Here is a 20,013-nt window from a genome sequence, read left to right on the forward strand (position 1 = left end):
GTCAGAGGGAGGCAACAAATATGGCTTTTGAGGTATCAGTGATGCATTTTGTATTTTCCAGGGCAGTGCCTCCTGTATGGCTTGTAAGTTTTCTATATTTTCATTTCCTAAATTAGGTGGGACATCACATAAAGAGTAAAGTAGTCAGTGAAATGTAGAAAGATTGAGATCATCACGATCGTGCAAAGCTTGTGGATGCCTTTCCACAAAATGTGGTTAGCTAGAGCTCTGATTTTTATGTTAATTTACTAGTGAATAATTTAAAAAGACCTGTTTACTTTTTAATAAAAAGGAAAGATATAAATTGGCTGAGTGTTCCTAATGTTACTTACAGCTGCCATTGAGCAGATGTTAGGGATTCTTAGTGGTAGGCTAGACCAAAATAAGTTTTATGAATAAACAAACAATTTCCTTTTACTACCAACTCTTTCAGGCTGATTTTCTCCCAAATTCACTGTGAATGGCTTTTTAAAGTCTCCTCATAAATAATTACCTTTCTTGTGGCACTTTTTTCTAGGCACTTGGATTTTAATTACAGTGATGAACTGTTTTAATAAGTTGTTAAATAATTTTATCTTTTTAGGAGCGAATCCATTTTCTATTTCTCTTTGACTCCATCGGTTCCTGGGACTTTAATCCTTTTAATTCTTGCTAATTCACTTTATAAATTCATGCTGGAGAAGTAAACAGCAAGCAGCAGCATCATTTTCTTTTGAACTCTGTGCACGTACACCCACCTCAGCTAGCTGGTTATCAAAGGTCTCCTGTTACTAGCAACCATTTTGTTTAACTCAGTCATTTGGATCACAGGAAGTATGAAAAGATAGGTAATTAAATGGAGACAATGTGGTTTTGCTTTGGGCTAATGTCTGGGGGCCTTAAAGCCCTCCATGGAAGTGAATACAGTGCTTAGTTCGTAGATAAGGGATGTGTAACACTGCTGCACTTCACCCCAGAACAGCATCTTCCCATGTAAATACTTATCAGAAACCTCTGTGTGTGATTTGGTGTTGGGAAATGCTGAGCACAGAATTCCTCCTGGCTTTTTTTGCTGTTTGTGCCAGAAGGAAAGGTGCAGACGAGGTGGCCACGATGCTGATGCCATCCCTGCCCCTGCAGTTTGGCACGTGACAGCACAGCACAGGGGCTGCTCTGCTTGACCACCTCTGTTTCTGAGCATCTGAGTGAAGAAGTCATTGTGTCTTGGTTTGAAAAGACAGGTGTTTGAAGGCAGGAACCTCCCCTGAAATGGATAATTTAAACCTCCTCCCTCTGAATTTTTATAATTTTGAAATTAAAAGGCTCTCAGGCAAAGATATGGGAATAGGAATAGCAGTTCTTTACTAAGAAAATTAAAATACAAATGCAATAGTACAAACAAAAAAACCTCACTGCCAGATTCAGAATCCAGCCTGTCCCCCTGTGTGTCAGGGTGGTGGCACAGTCCCATCCCAGGGGGGCTCAGGGTGGTGGCACAGTCCCATCCCAGGGGGGCTCAGGGTGGTGGCACAGTCCCATCCCAGGGGGGCTCAGGGTGGTGGCACAGTCCCATCCCAGGGGGGCTCAGGGTGGTGGCACAGTCCCATCCCAGGGAGGGCTCAGGGTGGTGGCACAGTCCCATCCCAGGGGGGCTCAGGGTGGTGGCACAGTCCCATCCCAGGGGGGCTCAGGGTGGTGGCACAGTCCCATCCCAGGGGGGCTCAGGGTGGTGGCACAGTCCCATCCCAGAGGGGCTCAGGGTGGTGGCACAGTCCCACCCCAGGGTGGTGGCACAGTCCCATCCCAGGGGGCTCAGGGTGGTGGCACAGTCCCATCCCAGGGGGCTCAGGGTGGTGGCACAGTCCCATCCCAGGGGGCTCAGGGTGGTGGCACAGTCCCATCCCAGGGGGGCTCAGCCCTCCTGCAGTGCCAGCTGTGGCTCTGCTGGAGCAGGGATCCTGCACAAGGGGGGAGTTTTCCTCTGCAGCTCCAGGGCTGCTGGAGATGGGCCTGCTCTCCCTCTGGGAATGCAGGGCAGCAGAAAGCTGCTCCTCTGGGAATGCAGGGGGCAAAGGCTGCTGGGCTGTTCCCAGGGCAGATTGGATCCAGGTAGGAATGCTTGGCTCCTCCCCTGGGCAGAGCATCTCCCCATGGGATGGTGGGATTTGATCAGCCCTGCAGGGACACTCAGTGGCCATGGACAGAAGATAATCAATAATTAATGGTCCATGAACAGATGAGATCTCCTGAAGGCAGGATTGGCTGTGGGAGAGGTAAAGAAAACTGCCCAAAGAACAGAAGAGAACTGCCCCACCTCTGACAAATAGAATACACACTTATTTTATAAACCAGGACACATTGATACCAGAGTGAGGCTCTGAAATATCCTCTGCAAATTTTACATGGATGGGTTTTGGTTGTTTTTTTTTTTTTTTTTTTTCCCTAATTTTTCCTCTAAGAAAGATATAAAATGTGCTGTCTCAATGAATAGTGACACTTAATAACTTGCCTCTAAATACCTATGAGGATATATATATACATCTAGCACAAAGAGAGTTTGATATTCAATTTCTTTGATTCAGTAAAAAGAATGGAATGCCAAAGTTCAAAATGATCATACATATTTAGTGTGAGTTTTTAAAATGCAAAACCTATATATAAAATATAGATTTGAAGACTGGAACATTATCTTTGTTTTGCCAGTGTACAGGTGAAATCAACATTTCTCTATCAGTTTCAATATTTTTTTAAAAAATAACCAACACCATGCAGTTGTTTAATCAGGTTGTTGATGCTTTTGGTTTGAGATGCTCACCATAATTGCAGTCTGTGGTAAGATCAGCACACAGGCTGTTGACAAAAGGAGGTGAAAAAACCATCCCCTGGCATATTAAATATGAGTTTCTCCCTTTTTGTGATGGTGCTTACTGGTCTTTTTTATTTCCTTCATACGAGTAGTGCTCAGTATGAGCTTATGCCAGAAAAGTCTGACTGAATTTATCAGCAACACACCTTCATAAAGCAGCCCTTTGAAATAAAATTGTTAGTTTTGCCATGTAAGCATTGTTAATAATGCAATGGGAGGAAAAAAGGATTTCTTAAAAAACCAGAAGTGTCTTTCCCTGGCCTCCAGCAGAGAGGTGCCTCCTGCTTGGAGTGTGGCTGCACAGCCAGGGGTTTTGGTTGTTTTTTTCATTGAAGGGAGCTGGCAGGGTTTTTGGTATTCAGGCAGCCTGAAGAGTTGGAAACATTGCAGAACAACCCTACTGACAGAAGTGAAAACATCTGGAAGTTCTCAGCTACTCTGCAGCCTGCACATGTGGGCTTTTGGAGTTTTGCTGCATGCCAAATTAGCAAGGTGGAGAAGGAAAAAGAAAACACTCTGGGGGGCAAAATTTCTTGGAAAGTGGCAGCTTTTAGTAAGATTGATGCTTTAAGTAAGATTGATGCCCTTTAAGTAAGATTGATGCCCTTTAAGTAAGATTGATGCCCTTTAAAAACAAGCATTGTGATGCTTTTTATGGATAAGAAAGGCCATCCAGGATGTTTCCCTTTGGGCATTTGTTGCATCAGGAGAATCCAGGAAGTCCATGATAAAATCTATGTGTTTGCAGCTTGTTGGTGTTGAGGGTGTGTGAGTGTCATAAAAAATAAGCTAAAAGTGCCTCACATTTTCCTGGTAATCATGTGGTCACCAAAGTGGAATATTCATCCCTCTGTGCAAGCCCTCAAGAAATCTGTTCTGCCTGATTTGTAAAAGCCACGTGGAAACAAAGAGGTTGCAGATGAGTCTGGTGAGATCTGGCACCTTTTATTTTTTGGTTTTCAGACAAAGCCAAAAGCCAAAACATTGGGCCTTCCAATTGGTGAAGGAAAATACCTTTGGTCCTGGAAATCCCCCTGGCACTGGAGCCTTCAGCTGTGCCAGCTGCCTTTGGTTCTGGGGGACAGTGTGGGAGAGGGGCTGGTGCTGCTGTTTGTCCCCTGCATGGCAAAGAGGCTGCATGCTGGATGGATTCTGACTGCAGCATTAAGACATGGACTTTTAAATCTCAAAAATCAATCCTGCCTTTCTCTGGGTTAGCGTAGGAACAGAATCTTAAACTGCTTTTAACATCAAGTGTTGAAAAACACTCAAAATGACATTGAAGTGTCATGATTTTGGCTGCATTATGGATGGTGGATTTTTTTAAATCTTTAACATTCATAGCACCTTCTTGATAAAGTAGACTGATTTTCTACTTGCTTTATTCAGTGTGGAGTATTTCCAAATTGATTTTAAACAGCTATTTCTTCAATTTGAGTAATTTTGTTACAAGCTAATAGACAATACCTAAGTGTACCTGAGCTTTAATGTTAACATATTTGTTTCAAAGTTGTTATCAACGTTAAAAAGCACAAAGCTAAATGTGGTTGCTAAAACATGGAATGCAATATGCCACACAGTGCTGTGATTCTAAGGCATCATGCATATTTATTATTTTCTTCCAAATTGCAGTGCTATTACTGGTAGATATATCAGGGGTTTAGCCTCAGTCTGTAATATGTCATGTACAGGACAACATTTGGAGAGGCTGAGATGTATTGATCCAAAACCAAGAATGCCAAGAGGGAAAAAGCCTGACCTAGACCAGTGCTGTTTTAATTATATCACAGTTTCAGCTAGTTTGTCATTGTTTAGGTCAATTTAAGTGTGAACAAGGAAGTGATGCAATGAATTTCAGTGCTGGTAAAGGAAGCTTAAAGGGGGAGATTTTCAAATCAAGTTTTTCCCACAGTATTTTGGTTTTTCACCCATCCTAGCCAGAGCATGTGGCTCAGTGCTGAGAGTGCTGGCACTCAGTCTGAAAGGAGAGACCAAGGTTTGTGTTTCTTCATCAGTAACTGCTGGAGGAGGCCATGGATTTGGGAATTTGGGGTCACAGCTGTGCCACCAGCACTGCCTCCTGCCCTGGGTGCACCGTGCTAGAGAGGGAGGTTTCTACTGATGTCCCTTGCTCAAAATCAGGAGTGTGGCAAAAAATAGCCCCCAGAATGGCTTGTAGGGGAAATCAGCACTGCAGGTGGGTAAGCTGAGAGAAAGGTCTGGTTTTCCCCAGTGATAGTAAGGTTAGGAGTAGTTGTTGGGATTCCTTGATTTATTTCTTCTTTCTGCCTTTGGCTTGTCATGTGTCATTAGGCAAACTGCTTCAGCAGTTCCAGCAGTGCCATCTGCAAAAAGAAATAAGGTTAATGGAGGGCATATACTGAGTGCAGTATGTGGCACACCCTTTTAAAGGAGAAAAAATGGGATCCTGGTAAATAAACATGAGATTTAACAAGCAGATGACAATACAGGAATTCCTTAAACTTCCTTGTTGTCCTGTAACAAGTCACTCCTGCTGCTTCCTCTTTGGAGAGGAAGAGGAATGGCTGTTCCAGCAGCACACAGTTGCCTGAACTCCTGCACCTGGCATCTCCCAGCACTGCTGCTGCATGGCAGTGCAGGGAGGTGACTTGGGAGCATTTTCCTGCTGGGCTTCAGTGTGGCTCCAAGCCAGGAGCCACCAGTGACAGGAATTCCAGCTGTCCTCTTTGGACCTGTAGCACATGTCAATTATTGATCTCCTTTTCCTCCATGCCACATAGGGATTGGATTGGAAGGAATGCTCTAAAAATAGCAAGTGCAGAAGGTGGTATGGCTCTTCCTGCTGAACCTTCTAAAGAAACATTTTAAATGAGCACACAAGAAACTAATACTAATTAATAATAGTATTCTGTGGAGACCTGTGGTAGAGGCTTGCAACAGTGCATTAGCAAGCCATGCATAATTCAGCAACGCTGAATTCTTTCAGACATCATCTGCAGGGAATTTTGCACAAGGATGGACTTGATAATTTGTCCCTTTGTGTGCATGTGTAAGTGTTCCTGAGGGCATTGTTTGGCCTGCAGAGCCCCTGTTACTGGAGGTGCTGTTCAAGACAGGGAGCATCCATTCTGGGTCTTAGAAACCAAGCTGAAGGTTGGTTGTCCTACTTGTAAACAGACACTGAATGTGCAGCCCTATGATGGGATTTTTACTTTTTTTCCCCTCTGTGCAGGCACTTTTTCAAAAAGATTGGCAAAAACCGGGCAGTTCTCAACAGACCAAGTTCTAAACCAGCATTTTTCAATTCCAGCTGAGGCACAGGAATGTGAAAACCTGCACTGGCACCTAACCATTGGTCTGGCAGTGTAGCCTCGTGTCATGGAGCTAAAGCTACCTGCTGAGCTGCTGCTGGAGTGAGTTGTCACAGCTTTGTGTTCTCTTCTCCTGCATGGCAAAGTTAAGCTAAGGGGGAATGTATTTCGTCTCTCTGCTGGAGCAGGATGAGGAGATGTAAGTGGGACAATTAAGGATGAGGACATGCAAGTGGGACAATTAAGGAAGACTCAACTGACAAGAATTAGCTGCCACATTAGCCTTTTATATCTTGCCCTGCCTCTTATTTTCAGAGGGTTGTTAACCTGGTCACCCCTAGTAAGGCTAATTTGTGTGTGAATCTGAAGACCCTTAGTTTGGGTGCTCATAAAACAGAAAGATGGCTTGCTAATGGGACTTCATGCACATTTGATAGGGTACTATTTTGTCATTGCTGCCTTGTCAGCAGAAACAGCAGGTGGGTTTGCAGGTCCTCTGAGCAGAATGCCACTTTTTTGCCACCAGTCCTAGAAGTCTTGGAAGGAAATGTGCTCTCCCTGTGCCACTGCATATTGTTATGACTCAGTTGCAGCAATGAAGATGTATTTGTGCTCATTGCAAATACTTACAGAGTAGCAGAGCATAATTGTCCCTCTGCAAGCATCTCTCTCTAAGCTATTGTTTCAAACTGCCAGCCACATCTTTGTTCTTTATTAAGACTAAGGCAGCAACACAGAGTCTGTAGGTATCAGGAGATAATCATTCCCCAAGGGCATTTGAAACACTTCACAACCAAAAGGTTGTGATTACTCCACAATTGCTATACTGCTTATTATTCCTTATTGCTTAATTATGGAATCAGAGTGTGTTTCCTGGATGCTGCCATCTGAGTAAGATTCTCCACTTCTCATGCTTTGCTTCAGTGTTGTGTGGGCTGGATATCTCTGTAGATGTACTGGATAGGGGCAAGCCAGTTCTGGAAGCTCTGCTGATCTTTTGGGAGACCAGAGCATTCATAAATGGGGCTGTGTATCTAGAACAGAAAACACAGAATGGATTTTCTCTGGAGTGAATGGCCTGCTTGTGTTGAACCCACACCCTTGGTGTTACTGCAGCATGTTCTGCCCAGCTGATCTCCATGGTTCAGTGAGTCTCACATGACTTGCTGCCTTGGAAGGAAATGGACTCTTGTGGCTTCACACTGGAAAATAAAAGTGGAAAGTGTGCTCTTGTCCAGGCTCACCGGGCCTAGAAATCCACCCTGAATAACTGATTTTTTGAAATCTTGGATTTACTGCTTCATTGAATCATGTAATCTGCTCTAAGGAAGGGGAAAGCCATTCAGTGTGTATTTTAGCCTCAGCCTTGATTTTTTTTCAGTGTATCCATTGACAGGAAGATGAGAAGATGGGTGATAAAACTCAGGTTTCTAAATCATCACCTAAATTTCCAGGTGAAACTCCTTCAGAACTTAATTCCTTAAACTTGTTTAAATTCCTCAAACTATTTCTTATTCAAGTTTTTGGAAACTTGAATAAGAAATAGACTTGGTGAATGTCCCTTATAATAACAAGGTAGGCATAAAGTTTGCTTAAGGAGGTGCCTTTTATGTCAGCACTTGATTTTTTAAATTCCCCTTTTCATTGCTGAAATCCAAACATTTACAGCACCTTCCATTGTGGTTCTCTGCGCTAGTGTAGGCCCTCTGTCTTCTGCAAGAGGCTGCCTGCAGTCCTGCTAGCAAGCTCTTGTGCCATAAAAAAGAATTTGTTCAGCAAATAAGAATGTATTGTTTTCATTGTTAGAGGATGCTACTTAATTGGCTGTATGTTTGTCTAATAATCACATCTAAAGCTGATTATTCTCATAATAGCCTTAAGATATTATTTAAAAATAAATATATAAATGCACAACTTTTGTACTAATACTAGTTTTTAATCTCTTCTTGTTTCTATGAAGTCTGAATGAGATTTTCAAAATTGAATAATAATTTGATCCGTTAATCTTTTGAAGCTAGTAATTTTATTTTCCCCTCTTTGCAGTCTCTGAGGCTCGCAAATGAATAGAGCTTCATTACTGGAGTCTGCATTTAATAACCATTATCCATTATCTTGTAATTAAGACTCCCTGTAACGAATCATGAGGACAATGCAAAAATACATAGTACATTTCTTTAATGAACTGGAAAATGTTCATCTTGTTCTATTTAGTAATGAGTTGCTGAATAGTCGTTAAATCCACTGGAGAATAGAACTAGATGGATTTTGAAGACTATCTTGAGTTTGTGGTTAATCTATTAGAATTAAAATTTCATCTTCTATTTTTATCAACAGCTGATTAGAAGTCATTCTGTTTGACCAAATTGATTAGAAGACCATATACAAGGGCAGCTGTTGTTTAATGAAAGTTTTTAATGAAACTGTACCATAGAGACTTGTAATTATAAGACTTATAAAAGCTTTGACTTACCTTATAGCAGAAAAAATGAGAAGTATTGCACTGAAGGACTTTAAGTGCTGCGTTTCGAAAGGGAAATTAAAAATATAATTTGGTGATGTTGAAGTTACACTTCCACTGCTCCTTGTTTTAATGTGACTATCAGATGTCCGTGGTGTCTCTGTGGAAGGGAGCAGCTCTGAAATGTGCAAGTCAATTGTCTCTCCTGTGTGCTCCATTCTCTGCAGAGCCCTATCAACTATTAATTGCCTTTTTTGCACATTGCACTTTCTGTGGAGTTAGGGCCTTTCTTGCAAATTGCTGTTTCTCTCCAGAATGGAGCTGTCACAGGAGGGAGCAGTTGAACCACCACTGGGCTGACACTGTGCCTGCTCAGGAAGCCTACAGAGAAAACTGTGTGCTCCTAGAAGCCCCAGATTTGGGGTTTCTGAGACCATTGGGTTGTGTTTAAAGCCAGAGGAACACGCCTGGCTTTGTGTGTGCTGAGCCCCAGCTGCCTGCCCATCAGCTGTGCCATCAGGGAGGCTCTCTCTGCAGTGTGCTGCAGCTCACAGAACGTAGTCAAGGCAACTCCTTGCTTGGAGCCTGTGCTGAAACTTCCCTTCCCTCCTCCAGGGGATGTTGTAGAGGCATCATCATTCACATAAGAGACAAAACGGACCCCAAGCCAAATTTGAAGTGGAAGCAGATGCAGTTCCAATTGACTTAAGTGGATGATGCACTACTACATGATGTTTGAATTATCCCTCTTCTTCTCCCAATTACTTTTGATAATTAATGATCCCACAGTACACCTTTTCTAAGAAGTAGGTTCCTAGGGGTGAAGTGCGTCCTAATGAAATTAAAGAAGTTTTCTCATTGTGTTCTGTCAATGCTGGATCATGCACTGCAAGGCACATTATTTTTTGTTAGTTTCTTAGCTTTTTGTTGCACTGTGCTTCAGGATTTCTTTCAAGCCACGGCAGAACAGCAAGAATACACAAGAATGTTAAACAAGTATTAAGGCAGGCACTGGAGAATATTATTCACTAGGAAAAAATAAGCCAAGGCTAACTCTTGTTCTTTAAAGAACACAGATGTTTTGACCTTTTTGCTGCATTAAATCAGACTGTGGATTTAAGTATAGTAACTTGCAATGTTACAATTGCTAAATGCATAAAAGGGGAGTTTTCCCTTGGTTTACAGTGTTACACAGCTGGTTTAGTAAACACATATGAGATATCTTTCCCTTCTCTTAAAAACAGCTGCAGGAGATACAATAGCAGACTGTCATACCTGAGACCAAGTAGATGCGAAATTAAATGAAAAAAACCTGATGCAAATAATTTCTATTCTCAAAGATCCTTGTGGAAATACTAAAATGTTGATTTATGTACACCACGGGGACCTGTGTGTAAAGGAATGCTTCAGAATTGCTGTGAAGCAGGAGGGCATCTTTGAGGCTGTGAACCTGTATGTGCAGAGGGACTCTGGTTCTAAAACTGTTCTAAGACTTTTTATTTCCTTTCAGGTTCTGATTTTATAAAGACGTCTACAGGAAAGGAGGTGGAAAACGCGACCTTTCCCGTTGGCATAGTCATGATGAGAGCCATTAAGGAGTACTACTGGCAAACTGGCTACAAGGTAGTTCTCATTTCCTCTGTAAAAATTAACCAAAGAAATAAGAATGTTATAGGATTGATTTGCTAATAATGGTATTTTTTTTTTTTTTACTTTTGTGTTTCCTTCCTTGAAGAGCTGTGACTTCATTCTCTAAAATCTCATGCAATCAAATCCTTCCCTGCTGCATCTGGATTTGAATTTTTTTTCGCTATTTAGGTGGTCATGTCCATTAATAACAGGGCTAATAGTGGCTGACATGCTCCCAAAAACATCAGCAGAGCTATACAAATGCAGAGCCATTGAGTCTGTCCATTGTTTTCTGATTTTGTCCTGGCAACCCAAGGGATACATTCTGCTCTTTCCTCCCTTGCCACAAAGGCTTTCCAAGGGGACAAGGAGGCAGATCCAGCTGTATCCTGCTGCCTGGGATGGAAGGAAGGAAGGAGAGGGGAAACAGGGGTTGGAAGAGCATTATATCCTGGTTCTTAATGTTTATTGACCAGGTCACTGTCAGGTGAGGTCAGTGGAGGAAAGGGAAATGTACAGCAAAGCCAGTGCTGAACTGTCAGTGCATTCATCCTTTTGCTGCAACACTGAGAAAGGAGGAGATTCCCAGGAGGGTTTAAGCCACCTCTCACTTCCTTTTTCCATGGGCAGGTGGGGGCTGCCATTTGGATCTGCTGCTGGTGTTCAGCAGTGAGCTTTGTCCTCACCTTCAGCCCCAGGGCAGGAAGCCATATCTCCAGCTAGGAGCCTCTCCCCATTTCTGGCTGCCCTTCCCTCCTCTCCAGCTTCTCCTTCTGTCCCTTCTGCAGGTGGTGTCAGTGTCAGCAGATGGGATGAGCAGTGGGATGGGGGCTGAGAAGGCTTCAGGGGCTGTTGGAGCTTGAGGAACATGTGACACCAGGTTGGAGGTGTGTCCATCCACTCTCTGTAGCCATCTAGATGAGGCCAGCATGGATCCCTGGGCTGTCCCTGTAAGAGCCTGAATGAGGGATGTGGAACTCCAGGCGGCTCCCCAAAATGCAGTTTATTCCATCCAAAGTGTTACAGCAGTCCAGGGCAGTGGTTGACAGAGCTGTGCCTACAGCTGTCAGCTCCAGCTGCAGGCAGGCCTGGACACCCTGAGTTTAGGTTACAATGCATTATTTACTTTTCTTTGCTGAGCATCTTCATACAGTAGAACCAGTCTATGCCTTGACTTTTATCTATAGCCTATCATAACTACTATCATTAACATATTCATGTCACTGTTCTCCAGTCACTCACAGTCAGTACATTACAGTTTAAGCTCGAAGTTGTTTTTCAGTTTTCTTGCAGTGGAAAATTCTGAGACCTTTTTTTCTACTTGCCACATTGGCAGTCTTGTTTGCCTGTGCTCTCTTTCTGCTTGGTAAAAACATCTTCTTGTTTGGGGTGGGTTTATCCTTTGCTCTAAGCCATAAAAACCCTTTCTAACTAACACACCCTTTGCCTCCTTGGTTATCCAGTCAGACTGGCTCAGCAATTCTTTTCTTCTCTATCAAAACTTGCTTCCATCTCTACTCCTTCATGAGGCTCTACATTCAGAAATCTTTCTGCCAAGCACACATACCTGTGAGACTTCCTTGTCAAACCTTCATCCTTCCCAACAGCCCCCACTCCTCCTTTCCCCTCCTGCCCCTCTCTCTGGCACACAATGATTGGAGCAGCTCCCATAGCCTTGTTTCTGTGGGAGCACCATCAGTGTCCCAGCATGAGGAGTTCCCTGGGGCCAGCGACCCCCTGGGTACCAGTGCTGGGTGCCACAAGCTGCATTAGCACAGCTTTGTCCCCATAATTGGATATAAATGTTGAATTCACCTTTTGCTTTCAAAGGAGGCATTCATGGCATGAAATGTGTTATTAAGAGTAAGTGCCTGTGTCCCTGTGCATGTGTGTGCCAGTGAATTAGATGTAAACTGACTTCATGTACTTTTATTAACTGAAGACAATATTATCAGTGACAAGGAATTTCTAAATGGTTTCTTTAACAAACTAATTTTGCTGCTGTAGGGATGCTTTCTAGCAAGGCGTTGCCTGGGAAAAGCAGGTTAATACAGAAATTAAACTTCTTCAAGGAAAGGAACAAGTTGCAGAGTAACATTTATTGACTGATAAGCTGTGGTGGTGATATGAAAAGTGTGCAATATAATGGGAAATAATCTTTTCCTGTCATTATTGAAGGACATACATAAATTGGTTTTTCTGTTGGGAAAACCCCCAATCCAGAAAAACTTATTACTTTTAATAATGTAAGGTGAAGAGAAAATTCTTGAGGAGATGAACTTATTAAGCAAAATAATGAAATACTGTGAAACAGCAGGAAAGTGGTAGCTGGACTTTGTACAGCTCTTGAATTAAATTCCAACCCCCCCCTCCTTTTTACGTTTTTATGGCAGTCAGATGTGCTGTTTGGAAAGCTGGTAAATGGAGGAGAGGACAGGCTTGTCTTTGTCAGCTTTTTTGCAAAGAAAAGAGCTTTCAGAATCTGCTGAAAGGGGAAGGAGTTCTGAATGATGGTTTTAATTCTCTTATTAACTCTGTTTCACTTGTTTTTACCACAGATTATCTCAAAGAGACGTTGTGTTTCTAGGAAGAAATCTAAATTCAAATTTCATTAGAATTTCTCTTCCTGAGGGAAAGCACATTCCCTCAGGAAGAGAAATTCCAACTGGTTTTGTTTATTATCTAGAAGATGCTTTTCCAGTTGCTGGGCTTTAAATTCTTTTTGGGAGTCTAACATTAACAGATGTATGCAAACATTCACACATCTATTTGTCCATCCACAAAACCACAGTTTTTGTGGCTTGGATTTATCAAGCTTTTCCTGCTTTTGTTCCTTTTAATCTTATTGGAAATATGCCATTATCACAATGCTCCAGCATGAGAGAAGGATTTATTCTGTGTTTGTTGGTCCTGAAATCACTATATAAAAAAGATTACCAAACACATTTTAAAAAAGATACTTTCTGATTCCACTATTATGTCCATAAGGCACAAAGAAATCCTCAGTGCAGTGAGGTTTTGGGAGCTTGAATACAAAAACAAAATGATAATTCTTGCAGGATGTAAAGGCAGATGGAAACAGGGGAAGAATCACTGTGTTGTTCAGATTTACTTCTTTTTTAAACAGGAAGAATTTTTCCTGATTCCTTTTGCTTTTCAAGAGTCTAGGTACCTGCTACAGGCCAACATTTTGGCATTTTTGATGAGGGATCTGATAGCTGAGTGTCACAATCTCTGTCCTGTGTTTAAATGGCACATAACCAGAGGACTGGCACTAGGGGTGCATGCCAAGTCCACAGCAGGTCCATCCTGGGATTCCAGACATGTCTCACCTCAAAGAAGAGTTTTACTTGGTGTTTGTGCCTTTGCAGACGTGGCAGCTCACCTTCAGGTATGACCCACATCCAACACAGAGGGACTGGAAGCACACCCAGCCTCTGGTGGAGGACAGACCTTTCAATTTTTAATAAAGACAGACATAATTTAACTCCCATTTGGAAAATTCTAGTGACAATCAAACCTCTGATAGGTTTGAATGAACAGCCAAATCAAGTGTAACTGTGCTGCACAGGCTTTTCATAAAACACAGCCAGTTCTCACTGCCAGCCACCTCACATGCAGCATCTTTAGAGCTGTGTTATTGCTATTTATTTATTGTTCTGCATTTGGAATTGCATTGGCAGTAGGTGATGGTGAGATGGGCACTTTGTGGGTATGCAGATGTCCCTGTCCTGCCTAAATCCCTCGTTCTAGAGGCAAACTCCTCCCATTAGACCTGAAGCCCAGCTCCTGGAAGTGCACAGGGATCAGAAATATTGCTCCCTCAGGCTGAAAATGTCATCTTTGGCAGTGATGGCCAAGGCTTGGTAGCTCCCAGTTCTAGTCCAGACCTTGTGCTGTTTGCAGCCAGGTCTCCTGGGAGGGATGATAGTTTGACAAGGAGGTTTCACAGATTTGTTTGCTTGGCAGAAAGCTCTCTGAATGTAGAACCTGAGAACAGAATAGAGATGGGAGCAAGTTTTGATATAGAAGAATAGCAGATGTGTAAATTGACAATTGCTGAGCCAGTCTTGCTGGACAACTAAGGAAACAAATATTAAGTCAATTTGGAAAGAGATTTGATGACTTAGAGAGCAAAGGATAAGCTGACCACAAACATAAAAATGTCTTTACCAAGCAGAAAGATACCACAGGCAAACAAGACATGTCAATGTGGCCAGTAGAAAAAGGTGTAAGAATTTTCCACTGCAAGAAAACTGAAAAACAACTTCAAGGTTAAACTGTAGCATACTAACTCATGTGATTGGATAGTATTGACCATAATATGGTAATGATAGTAGTAATGATAGGCTATAAGTAAAAGTAAAGGTATAGATAGGTTCTACTGCATTAAGATGCTCAGCAAATAAAAGTAAATAATGCACTGTAACCTAAACTAAGGGTGTCCAGGCCTGCCTGCAGCTGGAGCTGACAGCTGTAGGCACAGCTCTGTCACCCACAATCTTGGATACAATAAACTGCATTTTGAAGAGCTACCTGAAGTCCTACATCTCTCTCCAGACTCTTACTCAGGTCCTTCCCAGGCAGAGCTGTTACATCACAGGCACTTTGAGACTGCAGCTGTACAAGCATTGATTGCTCTTCCAGGGTTGATGATGGATGAAAATGTGTATTGAACTTTTTTTTTTTTTTTCTCTCTCTCTAAAGGTTGGATTTAAACCTGCAGGTGGCATTAGGACAGCCAAGGAAGCAATTACCTGGCTCATGCTGGTGAAGGAGGAGCTGGGAGTGGAGTGGCTGACCCCAGAGCTCTTCCGCCTGGGTGCCAGTAGTTTGCTGGGAGACATTGAGCAGCAGGTTGGTTGGTTAGTTGGTTGATTGGTTGGTTAGTTGGTTGGTTAGTTGGTTGATTGGTTGGTTAGTTTGTTGGTTGGTTGGTTGATTGGTTGGTTAGTTGGTTGGTTGGTTGGTTGGTTGGTTGGTTGTTGGCAGCTTCACAACCCATAAAACAAAAGGAATCTTTCTAAAAGTGCTGGCTTACTGCTTCTGCAGAAATGGAACATCCCTCTGATCCATTATTAATGACAGGTTCACTTCCAGCTCAGTGTTTCTCTAAGTTTGAGCTGTTGTTACAGACATCTGGGGCTCTGGTGTTGGGGCAGCTGACCATGGTCTAGGCCATGTTGGCAGTGTAAAATTTTGGCACAAATTTGGGCAAAAAGGACTCAGTTTGTGTTTGTACAGAGTCTTTTTGAATGCATGACTATCAATGCTGGGAGCCCCTGACACTGGGAATGTTGTGCTCTGACTCTGTGATTCAGAAGGCTGAACAATTGCTTTATTAAAACTATACTATATTTCACCAATACTGTATTAAATTACATATTAAAGACATACTGTGCTATGCTAAAGAAAAACCTGTGGCTGTCTGAGACAGTCAGGACACAGCTTTGAGGGATTGGCTAATTACTCAAAACATTCACCAGTTTCCAGTTAACCAAATCACTTTGGTGATTGGTTAAATCACCATAACACATTCAGAAAACACCATAACCCATAACAGAAAACCAAATCACCATAACACATAAGAGAAAACAATCTCCATAACACATTCCACATGTGCAAAACAACAGGAGCAGTGAATAGAGATAAGAATTGTTTTCTCTTTTTCTCTCTGTGCTTCTCACTGCCTTCCCAGGCAAAATCCTAGCAGAGAGAGAATTATGTCTCTCTCAGTTGAGAGACTGTGAATGCCACACATGGCAGTGTTCTGCTCTTCCCTCCCAGCTGTGACTGAGCCTCACAGACCCCTTGTGTCACTGTGCCACAACTCCTCATGGTGTGGAGAAAGTCACATCTCATCCTATGTATGGATGCTGCTGACAGAGAATTTTTTACATGTTGGCTGTTTCCTGGGGAAGAAGTTCCCAGTGGGAAGAAAGGTTCTGACCCATGTATCTACATCAGTGGCTCAGGGTATCAGTCCCAAAGGATGCAGTTGGGAACAGTGTAGTGTCACTAGAACTACCAAAACATGAAGGCTTTTGGTCCTGACTTGCATGTTCATTAAGCCCAGGAGAGGAGGTGATATTACCTTTAACCAAGAAAAATATCTGAGACTCATTATCCTGCTGCTGGGAAAACATGAGGTATAGGGGCTTTGGGGGAGGACAAAACCAGCAGCCTTTTCCCTTTCCTCACATTTCCTAGCAATTGAAATACTGACACGTTTTAAGAAATGTTCTAAGAACAGCTTAGAGGTGTCAGGTTAATATTCATGACTCCTGAAAACCCCTGGCTCACTCCTGCAATGAGAATAATATTGTCTTGCTCCCTCTGCCTCACTCTTGACCTAAAATTATGTCCCTGGTTATGAGAGAGCAGCATGAGCTTTCTCTTTGCCACTGCCATCACTGCTGGGTGTTAGAACACAGCCAGTGATTGTGTTGCACTATTTGTTCTGATTTCCCAAGGGTTTTATCTTTTACCTGCCAGGGATTGCACAAATGCCCCAGCCATGACCAAGGCTCTTGCTGTTCTATGCTGTCTAAAAACATGGAAGATAAAATGTCCCTGTCATTATATTCAGTAAAACAAACATACTGAAGGAGTCAAAACCAGATGCCAGAGGAAAGCATTGGCTTCTACCTGGCTGTTTTTTTCAAATCTTAGCTAAGAGCAGCAAGATTCTTTGCTTTTTGCTTTTTCTTTCCAAACACAACAGCAGCAAGAACCCTTAATTCATATTCTACAAACAAAAATATATTAAGGGGTATTACATCACATTTTATGCCCACACACAAACAAATATCTATCATCCTCATCTGGCATGCCTTTAATTTGTTACTTCCTTGACACTTGCAGCTTTATAGTCATATATAATTCCATCATAAATTTTCTTTTTTTCTTGCAGATTTTCTATCACGTGACTGGCTCTTATGCACTTCAGCATGAACTGGCAATGGCTTAGACACAAAACCAACTCAGGATTACTTTTACAAAAGAGGTCTTTAAGCAAACAGCACTCAGAAGTCTTCTGACAACCAAGTGCATATGATGGAATTAAAGGCCTAATTCTCCCTTCTTCATAGTTCATGGTATTTAAAAATATGCTCAAGTCTGCTGGTTGTACTTGATCCAAAAGCAGGAAAAAAAGTGGCATTTCTGAAATAGTTAAATAGTTAATACATACAGATTTGCAAAGTTAATCTTGCAAAGTTCCTCAGACCAGCCTGAAAAGCTTATTAATGGCAACACTGAAATACTATGAAAAAGATTTAGGTGGCCTGGTAACACTTTGCATTCTCAGAATATGAAATATGTATGGAATGTTTCAGATTGCTAATTAAGAGCTACTGATCTTGGAATAGATTTCCATTCACCTCAGACAAAATCTTCTGGCACAGATGTGTTGCACTATTAATTCTTCTGTTGATTCAGTCTCAGGCTTTGTGAGGGGAAAGAAGAATGAAACTTGGCTATTATTTCTCTTTTATCAAATGGCTTCTGTAGCAAAAAAAAAAAAAAAAAAAAGGCAACCAGACCTCTTTTTCATTTTTTCTATTTTCCCCCCCAAACTTGGGCACAGACATCCATATTTAGACCCTTGAATAAAAGTGGCTTGATTTCTAGAACAGCTGAGTATCCACAGTTGCTCCTGAAGTTAATGGGAGCTCTGGGTGATCAGAACAACTGAAAATCAAGCAGTCTCTATATAGGTGCCTAACTATGCATTCAGGGGCCTATTTTTAGGCATTTCACTCTTAAAATTTTAGTCTAACTTGCTTAGAAGCTCCAATTCCTGTCTCCTGTCATTTTAAAACACATTCATGCAAATCTTTCCATTTTAATGTAGGGGGGGTTGACTGTCAGTTTGCAGGTGTCACTGCTAGGCTGGCTGAACTTCAACTTTGCCATTCCAAAAGAAATACATGAATTTAAAAGATGATCTGAATTGTGTCCTGTATGGGGTTTAATGCTTTAATTTAAAAGAAAAGTGGTTTTTTCAGAGCACATTAAGAACAATACCCAAATCACCAACACCTTTTGAATATCAGACTGGTGCTAGTAGATTCATTTTATCAGAACTGCATTCTGCTCACTAACCAGAGTTGTACTAAAAACTTAATTATCTTATCATCATGACTAGTCTCACTGACTTAAGTGGGTCTCATCATGGAAGTGAGAGGAGGAGGAGGATTTTGCTGTAAATCAAGCTACAAGGTGCATTTATTACAAAGAGATTTATTATAAAGATAATAACTCTGTTATTTATCTGGCTATACCACCTGAATCACTAGAGTGCTACAAAAAACCTTGGACAGAGAGGAAAGCTGATTAGGGGGGAAAAAATCAAGAAAAACAACATATACAGAAAGCAAAATGCTATATGAAGTGCCCAGGATTAAAAATGGGCCTTAATTTCTCAGGAAATAGTTCATCCAAGGCTTTTAGTCTTTTTCTGCTTTAGGTCTCTACACAGAAGGTGAGGCTGAGCTGTGACTCTGTTTTCACGTTTGTTTTCCTGAAAATAGCCCATTTTTACCAGCTTTCCTTCTGATTTCACTGCCAATCCCATCAAGGAAAAATCCAAGTGCCTTTCTGCATATGGAAGGAAAATTCTGCTGTGAGCTTTCAGGAATACAGAACCTCTCACAAGAAGCCAGCTGCCACCAGGTTTTTGCCAGTCTGACCCTCTGCCCTGCCCTCCCAGCCACCACACACTGGATTTTGCTGCTCAAGCTTTATAAATGATATTAAATGTTATAAATGTCCATAAATTCCCAGTGGGAAGCAATGCCACTTGCAAACCACACCTTTTTTGTTGTCAGGACAATTAGGGTGATGGTAAAAGCTATTTTTTTTTTTTGAGATGCTTTAGTTTGTAGGTGGGGGACTCTGTGTAGTACCTTGAAATGAATGGAGGTCCAACTTTGCCACCTCAGTGTGTCAGGGGAGTCTCTGAGGACAGCCTCACTGTCTCCATGGGAGCTGTGTTGATGGAAGAAGTTGCCAGGAGAAATTCTGTCAGCAGTTTTGGTGTGCCCATGGGCTGCTCATGGTGACTCCAGGGTTGATGGCTCTGTTTGCAGAGGGGGAGGTTCCTGAAGGGTTGAGGACAGCCTCTTCCCTTCTCCATGAATGTTAAAACACACCTGTGTGAAATGCTGTGCAACTCCAAGCTTCTCTGTTTTCACAGAAGCTGGGTTGGAATGTAGTTTGTACATTTTTTTCTGTTGAAACCTTTTGTCAAAAAAGAAAAAAAAAGGAACAGAGTCTGTAAACACATCGAAATAAAGATGATTCTGGTTTGGAGGTTGTTCTTTTTTGAGGGGTGAGCAGAAGGCTCAGTGTTCCAGAGCAATTGGTTGTCTTTGTTTAACCCCATGGTGACTGAAGTTATATTGACATTTTCTGTTGGCCACCAACAGGACCCAGAGCCTTGTCTCTCACCCCTCCCTGGTCTCTCACCCCTCCCTGGTCTCCCACCCCTCCTGCAGAAGCTGCTGGTACCAGACAGAATTACCCTGCTGGGGTGTCAGGGGTGGAACCTGGCCAGGGGTTCCACCAGGAGCAGTAAGGGACGCCAGGCTTATCCAAGGGCCACTCCAGGAGAATGCTGTCCCTGAGCAGGTGTGGGATCCATCCTGGGGTGGGGCAGGGCTGAGTGGGGCTGCTGGGCAGGGCCAGGAGCATTCCTGGGCTTGTGCCAGCACTGAGAGAGCCAAGGACAGGGCTTCCCTTCATTTCTGAGCTGAGGTTGGAGCTGGCATGGCAGGATCTTCATG

The 20,013-nt window shown here is 42.4% G+C and overlaps 1 protein-coding gene across 1 annotated transcript in view; it reads left to right on the top strand.

Annotated features, from left to right (window-relative positions):
• DERA (deoxyribose-phosphate aldolase) overlaps window positions 1–19,540 on the top strand; it is a 49,510-nt gene extending 29,970 nt beyond the window's left edge. The window contains exons 7-9 of the mRNA XM_050969942.1: window positions 10,107–10,219; window positions 14,933–15,082; window positions 17,139–19,540. Coding sequence (XP_050825899.1) covers window positions 10,107–10,219; window positions 14,933–15,082; window positions 17,139–17,195 — 320 coding nt within the window. The 3' untranslated portion in view covers window positions 17,196–19,540. The remainder of the gene's footprint in view (window positions 1–10,106; window positions 10,220–14,932; window positions 15,083–17,138) is intronic.
• The last annotated feature ends 473 nt before the right edge of the window (window positions 19,541–20,013 follow it).

The sequence above is a fragment of the Serinus canaria genome, chromosome 1A, assembly GCF_022539315.1.
Source record: "Serinus canaria isolate serCan28SL12 chromosome 1A, serCan2020, whole genome shotgun sequence".
NCBI lineage: Eukaryota > Metazoa > Chordata > Aves > Passeriformes > Fringillidae > Serinus > Serinus canaria.